The sequence below is a fragment of the Fusarium proliferatum genome (assembly GCF_900067095.1).
Source record: "Fusarium proliferatum ET1 genome assembly, contig: FPRO_scaffold002, whole genome shotgun sequence".
NCBI lineage: Eukaryota > Fungi > Ascomycota > Sordariomycetes > Hypocreales > Nectriaceae > Fusarium > Fusarium proliferatum.
The window spans coordinates 2969981-2986444 of NW_022194791.1; the positions used below are offsets into that span (position 1 = coordinate 2969981).

At 49.3% G+C, this 16464-nt stretch overlaps 5 protein-coding genes across 5 annotated transcripts; 4 read left to right on the top strand and 1 right to left on the bottom strand.

Moving 5' to 3' along the window:
- Positions 1-773: 773 nt before the first annotated feature.
- On the top strand, positions 774-2442 carry FPRO_02817 (putative hexokinase; the record flags this gene model as incomplete). The annotated part of the gene is made up of 3 exons (XM_031227041.1): positions 774-961; positions 1025-1042; positions 1098-2442. The coding sequence occupies 3 exons, from the start codon at positions 774-776 to the stop codon at positions 2440-2442; spliced, it is 1551 nt and encodes a 516-aa protein (XP_031077516.1).
- A 797-nt stretch (positions 2443-3239) lies between these two features.
- Positions 3240-5472, top strand: FPRO_02816 (uncharacterized protein; the record flags this gene model as incomplete). The annotated part of the gene is made up of 3 exons (XM_031227042.1): positions 3240-4359; positions 4411-4597; positions 4833-5472. 3 exons carry the CDS (start codon positions 3240-3242, stop codon positions 5470-5472), a joined length of 1947 nt encoding a protein of 648 aa, XP_031077517.1.
- Positions 5473-5629: 157 nt separating this feature from the next.
- FPRO_02815 (uncharacterized protein) lies at positions 5630-8017 on the bottom strand (the record flags this gene model as incomplete). Its single annotated transcript, XM_031227043.1, has 2 exons — positions 5630-5962; positions 6014-8017. 2 exons carry the CDS (start codon positions 8015-8017, stop codon positions 5630-5632), a joined length of 2337 nt encoding a protein of 778 aa, XP_031077518.1.
- Positions 8018-9788: 1771 nt separating this feature from the next.
- On the top strand, positions 9789-11696 carry FPRO_02814 (uncharacterized protein; the record flags this gene model as incomplete). Its single annotated transcript, XM_031227044.1, has 4 exons — positions 9789-9962; positions 10019-10092; positions 10152-11530; positions 11581-11696. 4 exons carry the CDS (start codon positions 9789-9791, stop codon positions 11694-11696), a joined length of 1743 nt encoding a protein of 580 aa, XP_031077519.1.
- Positions 11697-12225: 529 nt separating this feature from the next.
- FPRO_02813 (related to bis(5`-nucleosyl)-tetraphosphatase (asymmetrical)) lies at positions 12226-12876 on the top strand (the record flags this gene model as incomplete). Its single annotated transcript, XM_031227045.1, has 2 exons — positions 12226-12288; positions 12370-12876. The coding sequence occupies 2 exons, from the start codon at positions 12226-12228 to the stop codon at positions 12874-12876; spliced, it is 570 nt and encodes a 189-aa protein (XP_031077520.1).
- Positions 12877-16464: the final 3588 nt, after the last annotated feature.

The window sequence follows — 16464 nt, forward strand, 5'->3', positions numbered from 1 at the left end:
GGAAACCGTTTTGGGACATGAGCTTCAGTGATTGATAATGCTTTCATACTGTTAATTATATACGCTGTCTAACACCTCCTGCATTATCTAAAGAGTCGAGTATCGTATTATTTCATACTCCAATTTCTGCTCTTGAAATGCGCCTCAAGTCGGAACTTGAAGATCATCAGTGCATCCTTGATAGTGAGAACTGCTGCTGTAAGTCAACCGTTTCAGGGGTAACCGGCGGGGCACAGAAAGGCTGATATTTGACCCCGCAGAAAATCGCGTGTGAATCTCTCGATCAATTCCTTGCTTGGTGCATGTATGAGATGAGATGAGATGAGATGCGTTCAATGATATGATATAGATGCCAAACTACTAATCACTGATTACGGCCGCCAATGCCCAATTGCTAAAATAACCACCAAGGCCAGATATATTTAGATCGCGGTTCCACGTCATTGCATCAGGGTGCAGCTTCTCTGCGTTAGCGTCTGCGTTGGATCGTCAACACAGGTGAATAACTTCCACCTTCTCATGACTTGCGATTCATACTTATTCATTCTCACACTCACAGCCTGCCTAGCACACCAGTACTACCTTTAAGAGCCCCTGCTACGTTCGTTACTCGATTATACACCCCCTAGCACTATTCTACCGACGACCTACTTCCAATCCAGCTACGTCTGCCTAATGCCGGTATCAGATTCTCTAGAATGATACCCTGAAGTACCTCACATCAACTTCATAAAAACCCACCATTTGTATCTTACAGCGATTTGGCTCGAATCATGGCAACCCCTGTATCGATTGAAGAGTTCTTGGAACCCTTATCTGTCGATATTGACAAGATCAATCGACTATCACAACTGTTTCTCAAGACATTTAAGAAACTTGCCGCTGGCTCCGAGAACCAGTTCTTACCTACGCCCATATCTGAAGCTATTCTACGACCAGAAGCGAAGCGAAAACAAGGCTGGTGAGATATTGTTATTCGAGGATTGAAAAAAGAAAAGAAAATATGGACTGACATATGATGTAGCCACTTAGCCATAGACATGTCAGTTACTAGCCTTCGAGTTTCACTTTCTCTGATAAATCTAACGTGAGAATAGCGGCGGCACAAACTTGAGAGTGGGTTTTGTCCAACTCGGCAACGAAGCCGCGTCATCTGACCAAGCCAATGGCCATATCGCCAACGGATCCGATGACAGTTCTGCCACGAGACATGTGAGGAGGCTTTTGGAGAAGTCCTGGCCCATCGATGAACACCTCAAGAACGAAAATCCGGATAGTCTCTTTCTTTGGATTGGCAAATGCATTGCTGAGGTAGTCCAAGATGGATGCGACACGCTGCACCTACAAAGCGACCAAACATTGCCTCTTGGTGTCACCTTTAGCTTTCCCATGGTTCAGCACTCACTCTCCCAAGCTACGCTTATGCAAATGGGTAAGGGATTCGCCATTTCCCCCGATCAGGATCTGGGTGACCGCCTCACCGATGGATACAACCGTGCAAAGTCACACGAGCTACCTCCTATTCGAGTCGAGGCAATTGCCAATGACTCGGTGTCGACACTCGTCTCATTCATCTTTAACTTCGATGAAGCTTTGAATCGACGTGCTGCCATGGGTCTTATTCTCGGAACAGGCTGCAATGCAACGATTCCGTTGAAGCTGAGCCAGCTGAACCCATCCAAACGCCCAGAGAGTGTTGTTGCCCGACCGGAGGAGAGGGCAGAGGATGTCAAGATTGCGGTCAATACTGAATGGAGCATCAACGGTACTGCACCTCCCTTACACGAAGTTGGGTTGGTCAGCCAATGGGACAAAACATTGGACGTTCAAGGTGAGTTGAATGGCTTCCAGCCACTCGAATTCATGACGGCAGGCCGTTACCTGGGCGAACTCGGACGAATTATGCTGGTCGACTACTTGACGGAACACTTGGGTATTGATGCAGGAACGTTGCCTCAGAGCCTGCTGCAACAGCACAACCTTACAACAACGTTCTTGAGTCACTTCAAACCCCTCCGACCCTCGGCTCTTGTCGCTATGCTACAGCAAGAATTCCCCGAATCGACAGGATCGCCGCCGTTCGAGTGGACCGAGGACCTTGCCACGGCAGTATATCGAATTGCCAAGGCTATTGAGGTTCGAGCGGCTGGCATTGTGGCAGCAGCCACACTGGCTTTGTTGACATTGGCCGAAGAAGTTCCAAGTGAAGGGTCAAAGGCATTGGATCGGGATTACGAACTCGGTGTAGGTTACACCGGGGGATGCATTGTTCACTTTCAGGATTACCTGCGGGATTGCCAGAACTTTTTGGACCAGCTCCTGCGCGAACGATTCGGCGAGGCGAGCCCGTTACGAGTCGTACTCAGCCCGTGTCACGATGGAGGCGTTATGGGAGCGGGCATTCTTGTGGCTGCAGCGTCTCAGAGCAAGACGATAGAATAGTTGCACGTTTGGGTTGCATACTGCATTGGGGTGTTTGGGGGGCGGCTGGACCGCTTCGGTAATTGATCAGTCAGTCCAACTTGCAGATGGTGGGTATTTGCATCTGTCTGGGGTGGTTCATGAACATGAGCATGGGTGGCTGTAAGCCGGGGTTAATGAAAGGAGGGGAAGGGGGAGAGGCTTGAGATAAGCTAAACCTGACGATTGATTATTGACTGGTTTATAGAAATGATAACTATTCTCACGAGTTTAGTTGTATGTTTTGAATATGTGCCTTTCATTGAAGAGTGCTAACCACTCGTAGCAATATATTTTACCAGCAACTCTATCTAATTGAAATTGGCGGAGTTTCCGACTTACAACTACAACCCCAACTGACCCCCTCCACACCGTAGTCTTGCTCGCGTGCAGGTGACTCGTCTCCTCCTGTGATGGTCCCGCATAACGGCCGGCAGAGATAGTCATAATCCTCTGCCTGACTCACACCTACACTCGCACCGAGAAACCTTTTGTGGAAGATACCGCATTTCTAATCCTCCACTGACAATGCATCTATTATAGGCAGTCCGAGTCGGGAATATCCCGATGATCTTTGCGGGGCCACTTTCTGGGTGTATCCGCCGCAAAGTCTGCGATCACGACAGTGAGACTCCACTCTTTTCTACATGGTCCCCCAACCTATTTCCTTAAAAAGGTTCTGTCGGATCCTTCTATTTTATTGCAATCTTTCCCTCTCTTCTCCTTCTCCTTCGTTGGTTTCAAACAAGAGTTCCTGCCGAAGTTATTAAGCCGCCGTGATGACTCCGGTCTCGGACCCCGGCCGTGCCGCTCCCACTCCCGCTCCGGTACCTGTTCCGGTACGGACCAATTCTCGGAGCAGCGACAGTGACAGCAGTGTCGTTGATCCAGCAGAATTCGAAAATCTTTCGAGATCTTTGACGACTGGTGCTCACTTCCTGCAGCCTGAATCATTAGAGAGTGCAATGCTAAGGCCTTCTTCTTATAAGGCTAGCCATTACCTTCACGATGAGGAGCAAGAGGGAGTGATCAGTGAGGCTGAAGGTGAAGGTGAAGGTGAAGATGAAGATGAGAGTGAGATCTCTGAGGACTTGGATAATGTGCGTCCCCATGAAGAGACTCCTCTTATAAGTCACAGTCGACGCCATTCTATCACAGCAAGATCAACAACTTCTGCTGTAACGGAGATAGACACACCGTTTCTCAACAACACATCTCCAACACGCTTCTGGTTCATCTTCTCCCAGATTTTGACAGCATACTTCATATCTTGCTTTGACGGAACAATCATGGCTTCATCACATCCTGTCATTACATCATACTTTAACGCCTCAAACTCCGCATCGTGGCTTTCCACAGCCTTCCTCCTCACTTCATCTGCCTTCCAACCTTTACTGGGTCGGCTCTCTGATGCTCTAGGCCGAAAGCCGCTCTTTGTAGGAGCCCTGGGCATCTTTGCAGCCGCAACGACATGGTGTGCTCTTGCAAACAGCATCGAGAGCTTTATTCTCGGGCGAGCCTTTTGCGGAATCGGCGCTGGCGGTGTCATGACCATTGGCTCCATCATTGTGTCAGACCTTGTCCCCATTGAGAACCGTGGCGTGTACCAGTCATACATAAACATGAACTATGGTGTTGGTTCAAGTCTGGGTGCCGCTGCAGGAGGCGCAATGGCTGATTATCTTGGCTGGAGATGGGAGTTTGGAGTTCAGATTCCGCCACTATTGATTTGCATGGTTGTTGCATGGATTGCCATCCCAGATGATCTGGGTATCCAGGGCGAGAGAAAGGGGGTGTGGCAGGCTCTTAAAGAATTCGACATCAGGGGCTCGTTGCTCTTGACTACCGCTATTACATTTGTGATTCTGGGCCTGAATCTTGGAGGCAATGTCCTCCCATGTAAGTCAACACCGAATTCCACGCTGACAGTGACTAACATGCATCTTTCAGGGTCACACCCCTTTGTCATTGCAAGTCTTGCTATATTCGCCATCACATTCCCCGTGTTCTTATGGGTCGAGTCCTGGGTCCATAAACCGATCATGCCCCTTCATCTCTTGAACCGACAGCCTCTTGGAAACATGATCTTCTCGAATGTTATTGCTGCTATTGTCGCTAACTCAATTCTCTTCAACATGTAAGTCATTCCCCTTTGTATAATAAGAGACTTGTGCTTTTTGATGGGACTGTAGGATATCTGTTGCTGATAGAGGTGCGATGTGGCGCTCCTTGTGGGCAACTCGTTCCTGATACACAGCAGCATGTTCCGTATCTCATTGCTCACTCTGTTCTCAATTACCTACTAGCAGCCTGGATCGTCTCCTACAGCTTGAAACTGCTCTTTAGTATCCTATTGCTAACATGTCATACAGTCCACTATATTTTCAGGCTGTCCTCCTCACATCTGCCACCTCTTCTGGTCTCCGCCTCATTATTCCGACAATCGCCGCCTCTTCAACCGGTGCTTTTGTTGGTTTTGCCGTGACTTGGACCGGCCGCTTGAAGTGGCCTGTCTTGAGTGGTACTATTTGCATACTCATCGGCACCATAGGCCTGGTCTTCCTTCAGCGTGACCTCCCATCTTGGGTTTATCTCTTCATCCTTCTCCCTTCCTCGATTGGACAGGGATTCCAATTCCCAGGAACATTCATGGCGATATTGGCTGCATCTCCTCAAGCCGAGCAAGCTGTTGTGACATCTACACTCATGCTGTGGCGAAGTCTCGGCCAGGTACTTGGCATTGCAAGTAGCTCGCTTGTTGTCCAGAACGCTCTGCTCCATTATCTCAGACAGTACGTCACAGGAGAAGGTCGTGATGAGATTATTCGCCGTGTGAGAGAGTCGGTTGAGGAGGTGGCCAAGCTTGAGCCCAAGTACCGAGAACAGGTCATCGTGAGTTATGAAGCTGCGCTGCGGCTCACATTCATCACTTGTGCCGTGTTTGCATTTGCCTCTGTGGTGATGGTCTGGCCGATCAAGCTTCCTCGTCTTGGTGTGAGAAAGCACAAATAAACTCGAAAACATATATCAAGTCAAGATGAATCAAAAGGACGAACGGACAAGATAGTAAGTATACAAGCGTAATGCCTAGCGGACAGATTGTAAGATTAGACCCAGATATGCTAGCCTCGACTGAGCCCCTATTTATACACCATTAATAACACATCAATTAATGAATCCCGTTAACTCCAGATGCCATGAGCGCGTCCAGCTCTTCCTTTGCATTTCTATAACTTTCCTGTGCTTCTCTCTCACGTCGGTTAACGAAACCGACTTCCTCGCGTAGAGCGCTTAGTCTTCGCTCGATAGCCACGTCCTCTGAGATGGCCAGCGTCTTAAAACCAGCCAGGGCAACTCGTGCCTTCTCCAAAGCCTCGGAGGCATCGACCATCTTATCACGAAGCATCTTCTGTCGCTTCTGATAACCACCGAGGTGAAGTGATAGCTTCTTCTCTAGCTTAGTGCCTGCTTCAGCAGAAGCCATGATGGAGTCTTGAACAGCCTGGATAACAGTTAGTATAAAGGTTCACTTCTGCAGCTCATCAAAACTTACATCGAATGCGACCTTCATGACCGCCCCTTGCTCTTCCTCATCATCGTTGTAACAGCCCAGACCGAGGAGTAGCGAGCTGCTTGCGCGTGCTTCGAATGCGGTCTGGATATCCTCGAACTTAGGAAGGGGTTTCGTTTCGGACATGATCAACAGACGAGCCTCCGCGAGTGCATCGTCGTCGATTTGTTGAAGAGGCTTAGGGGCGCCACTGACTTGGCCACCAGGGACAGGATATTTCATCGCATCATTCGCCATGAGGTTCGCTGATTCCTTGGCAATAAGAGACTCAGCAACATCTGAAATACTGGTGGCCTGTTTCAATAAACTGGGCAGATCGATATAGACCGGTCTGGGGAGGTTCTTCTGCATAACTTGAGTTCGCCTGCGAAATTCGAGGGCTTCTTCGGCTGCTTGCCTCTCACGTGCTCGGCGGTCCCGCTCTGCAGCATCTTCCTCAGTCATCTCATCAACTAGCATAGCCTCCTTCTCTTCCTCAGGGATATCGAACTCCCATTCAGTATCTTTTGGTCTGGGAAGAGAGGCCAGACCTGACTTAAGCTGGGTGCGCAAAGCCATATCTCTCATCCTGATGTCTCTGGGTGTAGCTGAAACCATCGACATTCCCCCGTCTTGGTTCAAAGATAGCGTGTCTCTGGGTGTTCTCATGGGCGTTTGTCCAGGTCGACCAGGCGTGGCTCCCACGCCATCTGCCCGCAGAGGTGTGGCCATTGGGTTTGGCGTGGAAATGATCTGCTTTCGAGGAGCGATGCCATCGAAACCAGTCGAGGCTGCGCCTACATGGAGCGGGGCGTTCTCACCACCGAGAAGGACAGAATTTGTGTCGTTGAGCGCTCGAATATTTCGGATTTCGTTTGCAATGTGATCTTCTTGTTCAGGGGCTCTTGGTGTTCGAATGGGGGTAGCGGAGTTCAGAGTAGAATATGTGTTGACAAGTCCTCGAGTAGCGTCGTTCTCGCTCTCTTTTGCTCTCAAATTGGCAGCCTCACCCATCCTACCCATCTTGACGATATCCTCCAACTCACCCTCGCTGACTTGGGGAGCGGGCAAAACCAGGCCACGACGCTTACTGCTCTGCTCTGCCTCTCGGATCTTCTGTAGCTGACCAGCCTTCAGAGCAGCCTTGTATGATTCCGACGCCCCATCCTTATCTGTCTTCTTTCGCTTCCGGTCGTTGTCATCCTCGCCCTCACCCTTGCGCTTGTTGGCCAGCTGTTGTTTCCGGGGATCAAAAGCTGCGCGTTGCGCCTCATTCTGCACCATTTCTTCTGATGTATCGTAGAAGCCAGGGAGCGCTTTTCTCTCGAAAGGAATATCGGCGTTGTAATCCATCTCACCCTTTTTCCTGGATGTGACCTTAATGTTAATTCCAGCTGTCTTGAGCTCTCGTCTCTTCTGTAGAGCAGCAAGACGTCGCGACTCCTCTTGTTGACGCTCTCGGGCTTTTCTCTTGGCCTTTTTACCCTGCGTATTGGCCAAGCGGGCTCGAGCCTCACTCAACATCTCCTTTTCGTCCTCGTCGAGATCGATGGTGTCGGGTCGCGCAGGCTTCGTCTCAGGATCGGGATCCAACTCGCCCGGTCGGAGTCTTCGAACATCATCGGCGCTGGGGGCTTGCGTTTCGCCTCCATCTGGGCCCATCAGCCCAAGGCTGGATGATTCCTTCGCTTCGGCTTCATCGAGGAGCTTCTGGTATCGTTCGAGGCACTGGTTTGCTGTTCGGCCGACAATAGGAGCGATCGTGCGCCACTGGGTGGGCATGATCTTGGCGAGATGGAGGAGTCTCTCATCTTCCTCCTTGCTCCATTCGATCTTTTTGATGCTTGGGTCGAGCCATTCGTTCCATCTGGCTTTGCACTGCTTGGGCGTCTTGCGCGCCAGCAGCGATGAGACACGCGCCCACTGATTCAGGCCATACTTGGAGACGGAAGCCTTGAGGATTTCATCCTCAATGTTGGTCCAAACGCCTCCTTTGACGACGGGCATCGCGGCGGTGTTGGCTAAGGCGCTTTTGATAATGGTTGAATACAATGGAGCCTGGACTATGCTGCGAAACACGCTTCTTGAAAATATCCAGGTTCTATCTACAGCGCGCAATTGTTGCTGACTCAGGTGGACAGGGGTTATGATTGGATGAATGTTAAGCTCTATAAGCCCCACAGTTGCGAAGGAGCCCGTTCCTTAAGAGAACATAAAACCTCTGACGTTAAATGAGGGTATCAGAATAAGCTGACCTAAAGCTCTACTTGAATACACTAGATTTGCGAAAATGTTTTTTATCACTTAGGGTAAAGGTCCTAAGCTTTCTTGCCTCCCCTTGCCTCCCCTTGCTTCGAGCGCAGGCTGAACTATCACTCTTACCCGAGGGAAATGCAATTGCCGTAACCACTAGTGATGTCGTCCTAAGGAGATCTGAGCTGTTCCCTTTAGAAGGTAGCATTTTCGGGGATCTCAGGATCAAAGTTGGAAATATCGATGCGTTGCGCTCTTGGGTACCTATCCAATGATGGGTTTCGCCAACTGGCTGCGACCGTGTATCATGACATTCATCAAACAGCATCCCCCAACGTCTATACGACCGAAGTCATGATAACCGAGGACAAATTCTTTTATGTATTCGTCAATGACCAGGCACGAGCTTTCGACATTCAGCAATGAAGCCTATTGGATGAAGAGCTATTTGCTAAACTGTAAGTGGCTCTGGAATACACAGAGAGTGCGAAAAGGATTATCGTCTTGCTTCTTTCTGTCTGAATATTTGGTGGTTAAATCCGAGATAAAGCAGTAAGCAGGCTAATCACTAACTACTTAACTATCATAGTACCTAGGAGTAGCAGGTTTGTAGGCACCTTTGCAACACGCGGTCATCGACTCAGGCAGATTTATAATATGATCTTCTTCCATCCCGCGCGCTTGTTTCCTGTTGATGCCGGACTTTGCGGAGTCGGTTGTATCAAAACCCGAAACCCGATGCGATTCGATGCCACACTTTCAGGATTCAGGAGCAGTAGCCTATCAGATCAAGCCAGCGAGAGACCAACGAGCCACGCCAGCACCCATGATAGCTGTTAGCTTATCAGATACTGCCAGATCCCAGCCTGCATGGTATGCATAGGACGCAGGGAGTGCGTCATTCACTTATCTATCTCGACAAAGGTGCCAGAGAAGCAAATCTGGCATGAATCGAGTGATGCCGTGATGGGCCCGGCAATGGCGCCAGTATAACGTGATTGAGTATCAGAATCACCAATGCATTGACGTATATAGGCGACAGCAACTCAGAGATTGACAACTGTAAAAAGGAAAAGCCCATCCATGGCTTATCAGGTCTTAAAACGATCGTGTTTCGTCTAGCTCTGGGACAATTGGCATGGCCCAACGTGGATAGCATGGATGTTGGACTCCACAACACCATCCTAGCACTTGGACTCATCATGTATCCGCAAGAGAGAACCCCAAATGCGCCTAGATCATACATTATTAATCCTCCCCAGACCAGATCCCTTCTTCGTCACACTTATCTCATGCCAGTTGCAAGCGACACAACCCTCTCGCTTGTTTTCACTTCTGAGACATGCAAAATCTAGTCCTTATTATCCTTTGAAAGACTCGTCCATCTCTCGATTCCCCCTTGGCCATGCCCTAGAAACGTCGTGATTGAATACAGGCTTCACTGGCCATCATTTTGCTGCGCGCAGCACTTCACTGTCTCCGACCCGAACCGACGAAACTTGTCCCCCTTGCGCGCTAGGAAACCATGGCGAAAAATGATAGTATTCACGAGGAGGAGTCTGCGATCCTAGACGAAGCAACACGTTTGCTGCCTACCAGCTCCGAAGCTCGCGATGCAGATAGTGAAACATCTTCTACAACTCCCGCTTGGGATTCCTTCAAGGACTTTGAAGGCCTACCCTGGTGGCGGCAACCATCGGTATGCGCCTAGACGTTGTTCAAAGCCGTATTGTTCAGCTCTGACCTTGCTTGCAGGTTTATTGGCTGCTTGGTCCATATATCATTTTCACCCTTGCCTTTGGAGGTGTAATGGTTCCCAAACTTGACCTGTAAGCTTCCGTTGCTTGCAATATGTAGAATTTCTTTACTTACCAGCCTATGCGATAAGAATCCTTCAGCTCGTTTGCAGGCAGTATTTCGCAGATGAACACAGCCGTAATCCAGACGCAGTCTTCCAGCCTGTTCTTCTTGGGTCTGAAAATCCCCAATGCGATGTCCCCGAAGTGCAAGCAAACGTGGCAAAATTCATGCTGGTCATGAATTTGTTCACTGGTATTCTAAGTGCCATAGTCGCACCGAAAATCGGCCATTTATCTGATCGATATGGTCGTACACGGCTTATGGCTCTAGCTTCTGTTGGTGGAATCTTGGCCGAATTCATCACTATCCTGGTTGCCCGATACCCCGATGTTATTAGCTATCGCTGGCTGCTTCTAGGTAGTGTCTTTGATGGTATGACGGGATCGTTCACTACGGGAAGTATTATGACACAGTCTTACACAAGTGACTGCACCCCTCCTTCAAAACGCGCCGTGTCTATGGGCTACGTGCATGCGTGTCTGTTCACGGGACTTGCTTTTGGTCCTCTTCTTGCAGGCTTCTTCGTCAAGTGGACTGGTAGTTTGCTATCTATTTTCTATGTTGTCATGGGATGCCACATTGGTTTCATGCTCTTTGTCTGGCTTGTTGTTCCAGAGTCCTTGTCTCAAAGGAAACAATTGGTAGCGCGGGAGAAGTACGCAAAGGACCAGGAGTTGCAATCTCCTGTCTCGCCATCATGGGTGAATACCCTTCGAACAGCAAACCCCCTCGCTCCTCTCAAGGCTCTCTATCCTACTGGCCCTGGCACATCGCCGGCTCTTCGTCGAAATTTGATCGCTCTTGCGATCAATGATACCATCATCCTCGGAGCAAGCATGGCCGCAGGTGCTGTCATTGTTCTCTACTGCGGACGGACGTACCACTGGGGCCTCTTAGAAAAGTCGGGGTTTGTGTCTCTTCTCTCACTTGTTCGCGTCGTGGTCCTTATGGGAATATACCCTGTTATCAACTACTTTGGCCGCATCCGCCCAGCAGCTCGTCGTCGTCGCGAGTCCGGTGTGGCTGCCGTCGAAAGGAACCGTGGGGCAGACGAGCTTGACGTCCTGATCCTGAGAATTGCTTTGACTTCAGATGTTATTGGGTCTCTTGGATATGTATTTGCCCGTTCATCGCGAGTGTTTGTCGTGAGCGGTATGATGACAGCTGTCGGGGGTCTTGGGAGTGCAACTGGGCAAGCTATGATCACCAAGCATGTACCTTCTGAAAGAGTTGGCCAGTTGCTTGGAGCAATCGGCATGATGCATGCGCTTGCGCGAGTGTTAGGGCCAGTCTTGTTTAATGGAGTGTATGCCCTTACGGTTGGACGTTTTGACCAGGGTATTTTTGTCCTGCTGGCAAGCGTATTTGGATTCGCACTTGTGGTAAGCTTTGCTATAAAGCCATATGGTAAGTCAAACCTGACTTTATAGTCTGACTCTGAGACTAACGAATTATAGTCGTGTGGGAAGATGAGCCTGAAGATGAACGGCAGCCTCTCAATCAGACAGAGGAAGCTTTCACAGTCCCAGATGGTCAAGTTCCTCTTGATGAGGAAGATCAGGTCAGATTCTAAGAAATGCCCGACTCTTCAGTAGAAGCGATTTTCTTTTGTTGGTTTCATGTTACAGTACAAAGGTGCTCAGGTCGCCGTGATTGGTAACTCTTGTACAATAGTATCAGGCAACTCTTTGGATCGTTTGATCATAGAATATATACGAAGCAACTTACGGATTAAATATACCATCAACTGCCCAAAAATCGTATTAAACACTCTTCTGCAAAGAAATGCTAGAGACCTCCGCCAAAAGGCTCAGTGTTAGACAATTGGTGCAAAAGATGTGGGTCCCATTTGAGTTCTCACAGGGGAATAGAGCTCACTCATGACATCAGATCACCACCTTTAAACGACGTGATTTATACAACGAAGAAGGCGAAACTCGGGCAACGCCCTCTCATGATTTCATTGTAGACCAATTACTTCCACCAACTCATAAGACTTCCAAAGGAGCCACCGTAATCGCAGAAAAAGGTCCTCTACCAATTGGAGCATGCTTGCATCTAGAGCTTGGGCAACTGCAAAGAGTCGTTCAGTGAGAAACATCATGACTGCAGCCGGAGCCGCCGGACGAAACGTCAAATTTGGGCCCTTTGAGGTCACAAATCAGGTGAGGAATCATGTTGAGCCTCAATGCCAAGCTCAGACCCGAGCTTGCTCTTGTCATTAGTAGACACTGACAACTCTCAAGGTCTTCCTCACTACACCGTACTCTTTCGCGCTGGTGAATCTCAAACCTCTGATTCAAGGCCATGTCCTCGTCTGTCCGCATAACCCGCATAAGCGTCTAACAGACTTGACGCCCACCGAGATCTCGGATCTCTTCACAACAGTGCAGCTTACCCAGCGTCTGCTTGCACGTGCTTACTTCCGCACCCCGGAACCTGAGGCCGGAAGCTTCTCAGTTGCTGTGCAAGACGGAGCTGACGCGGGGCAGACGGTACCACATGTTCACGTCCACATCGTCCCGCGAACGGCTGGGGACATGGGAAGCCCGGATACCGTGTATGTTAAGCTTGCGGGAGAGGAGGGTAATGTCGGTGGCGCGTTATGGGATAAGGAGATAGGCACCCGACCGAAGCCGGGCGGAGGGTTGAGAAGAGTCGATGACGAGGACCGAAAAGCAAGAAGTGTTGAGGCGATGGCTGAGGAGGCAGAACGATATAAGGCTATTCTGAAGGAGATGGGCATTGAATAGAGGTAGCAAGGCATTGTTTGCAGATCATAGAAGTTTAGCTGCATGTACGATAGGCGTACATTTGAAACGGACTTGTGAGTATCATAACATAATCGTAATATTGATGTCCAAACTTTTCACTAGTCTGTACCTGCAATTGCTTGCAGTTGCATAACAGTATCTGTTGTGACATAGCTCTCATAAGCCAAAGACAACGGATCTACAAGATAACTTAGAGCAGATGAAGCTTTCCCCGAAGTCCATGAGAAAGAGGCGATAGTTACGTGGTTTGAATGGATACACAACAAAAGCGAGCGTACCTGACAGAGCTTCGAAACACAGGCAGTACGCGTATGTTTTCTATGTTACAAGGCACAACTCATGCCGGCACCGTTCCTTGGCTACAGTATAAATGAAAATTTCGTGCCTAACGCCACGATTGATGTTGAACAATGAGTTATCCGTATTCGCCACCCTAGACTATCACAACTGGAATGCCGAACTTTGAGTCCCAGAACTTACAGCACAGAGTTCACAGCCACCCTTTCGCGGCCGTTTTTAGCTTGATCTGGGGGGCGTCAACGTTTGATCTGATTTTGAAGCATCTGGATGGTACAGTAACGTCTTGCTGGCCAGCTACACCTCCAATGGGGCTAGGGCAGAATGAGGAGTTCAATCAGTCGCAATTGGTCCAGTCGGTAAGGCAGTTGAAGAATTCCAAGTTAGACTAGAGGCAAACACATCTTGCATATGGCTTGAAAAGATGCATGCCATATGTAGCACGCATCTGAAGCTGCTGATGTGCCATTTCAACACAAGAATTCCATACGCTAGCTAACCGAACAGCTTATGATAATGCGAGGCTTGCAGCCGGGATACGACATGCGATCGCCCGGTGAGTTCACGACGTTTGGGTGTCTGATCTTATGTTATAGACTGATTCGAGGTTAGAGAATTAGGGCCTCGATCCCAAGTAGAACAGTACAGTTCAGTCTACAGTAACTGAGAGACTTTGTCAAATCATCCCAAGATCCGCGGCGTATGTCCTTAGTCTTGTTGGGAGAGGGGCTGGAGGTGCTCATGTGATGGGATAGAGCAAAATGAAGCTTTTCGGGATAGTTTCCACAGTGGCTCCCAGCTCAAAACACGCTACTGCTGTTGTTTTCGTTCACTTGAGGGACTGGCAGCATATCCTGGGATATATCCCCACATTACATTACAAGTCAGTTTCTCTGTGCGGGGATTGCCAGCATTTGCTCGCCTATCCGCAATTAAACGAGGCCTGGACCTCATGTTTTGGCTTGGTAGCTTAGCCTGGTCTGGTAGTTGCGGATCATCGGGATATCTTGGAAAGAGTCCTGTGGTCGTTACAGTCAAAAGTGCCAGGCTGGCAACACGAGTCGCGCTTGGGTCGGTGAGCGAGCCGATGGTCCGAAGAAATGCAAAGGTGATGCATGCAACAACTGATACTGTACTGTGGCTCAATTCCGTGACCAGTTGAAGACATCGGACCGTTGATATGAAGATCCTAGTCGAGTTTAATCCTTCAATCAGCAGTGTCACATAAAGATCAGCCTGAAAGCCGCTCTCTCTCATCCTCGACTCAGGTGTTGCCGTTGTCGCAGCCGTGTTCATGGTGTGTCGTTGAAATAGTCCCACCTTGACTGGTGGAGTCGGCGCAGAGGACAAGGCGGGAACTAGCGTAAGCAGTTTTTAGCCGCTTCGTTTGATGCATACGCTGAGATGCGGTGGATAATCAGTGCAGGAAGCCCTAGACGACAGTGGGCCCAGACAGGTCTTTAGCAATGCGTAGCGCAAAGAGACGGAGAGGAATCTCTTGGAGAGCACGGGGTCAAGTTCAAGAGAGCTATAGACCACGCGATCTAATTCATACTTCACCCGCAATGAGAATGCTAAATCGTCTGGTCACCAGAATCTCCGGAGTCCGGACTTCTTTTCCCTTGGTAGTCCAGTTCATGCCTTGCATGTGAGTGAGGGTTGGTAGGTTCAGCAAAAGGCGGTGGACGGACGTTGACTGCTGCAACTGTATGGTGGCTGGGTCTCGTCGCTCGCGCTACTACAAGAGCCTAGAGGTAAGCTGGTGACTCGGCACGGAGCACTATCGGCGATTGACCAAAGTGCAAATTGCGTAGAACCATGATTGCAGTGCAGGCAGGGCAGTGTGCAGTGTGCAGTGTGCTTGGGATCCAATGCAAGTCAACAGCTGGTGGGTCGCACAACGACAGGCCAGATGCTGGTGATATGCGAGATAAGCAAAGACACTCAATTTAGGTTACCCAAGGATATGACCTTTGTGGATGCATGTGAAACGTCAGTCAAGCCATGGAAGACCAAAGAGCACAAGATGTGTATCATTTCGTCGAATGACATACAATTGAAGGTCAGATGGGGAAAATGACGATGTTTGACAAAGGGGGAATTGTGATGAACTACCTTACTCGGCCATCGAGATGGAGGTCGGGAGGCCAGAAAGGTGTGTAGGTTGTGGACGGGACGAGGGAGACCAGTGAAGATGGAGGGGTGCCAGCAGTCCTGGCCGTAAAGTTTCCGAGGAATCTCACAGAGACCAGAGTCTCAGATGGAACCAGCAGCGGGCGTAGGCGCACAGACTCCCACCACCAGCCAAGCAATGCAAGCGCCAAACCCAACTCACCAGAGTCGCACGTTCCAGCAACATCACCTTTTCCGCTTTCAATTGACCTGCAGCCATCTAATCTCTCTGCTTCATTAGCCTCAAGGTCCCCTTATCCGCTCAATGGATACACCCGGTTCTCGGGATGTTTTTTTTCTCAGGGTCGCTTTTGTTGACATGTGTCCTTCTACGTTGTTTGTTTGTTTTGAACGCTGTTTAGCGCGCCACTGAAAGCATAGTCAATTGTCAATGATGTCGGGAGGTGGTGAATTATTGCTTTTGTCGTACTCTCGAATCTGAAACCTGAACTGCCACTGACGTTGTTGAGCCGCATCCTTTTCCAAGTTCGTATCTCGCTTTCCAGAGATGCTGGAGCTTGAATCCACCAGTCACGGAGCTTGGCCGGTATTACGCAGGGTTGAGGTCGCAAGGGCCTTGTTCGCGGTTGAGTTGCATGGAATCATCTGGATTACTTGGGATCTCCTCAAGTCCGTGAGAGTGAGGAGATGATGAATAGGCAGACAGGATACACAGTCACCATCACAACATACAAAAAAACACTTTGCCAGTATATTGATAACGACTATTATCTCTTTTGTCAGGATACGGTGTGGTGTTGAGATGTCGATCAAATGTCTTTCTCATCGCTGGAGCTTTCATTGACTTAAGCAACTGGATCTTCATAGCGGCTCTACTATGTACAGAATTGTGCGACTGATTCAAGCCGAGACATGGCTTGAGTCGTTACGCGGCTATTGAGTTGATGTTACGAAAAGAATGGTTCAACACCAGAGACACTCTTGCGTAGTCGCTCAATGCCCGGTCATCGGCTCCGATGGAAATGAACAAACGAATGCAATGCAACGAAACGACCAGAAGAGAGAATTTTCAATTCCAGGGTGGCGGGCCTAAACAAAAGACACAGCCAATCATTACATACGCTCAAATCTCAGATA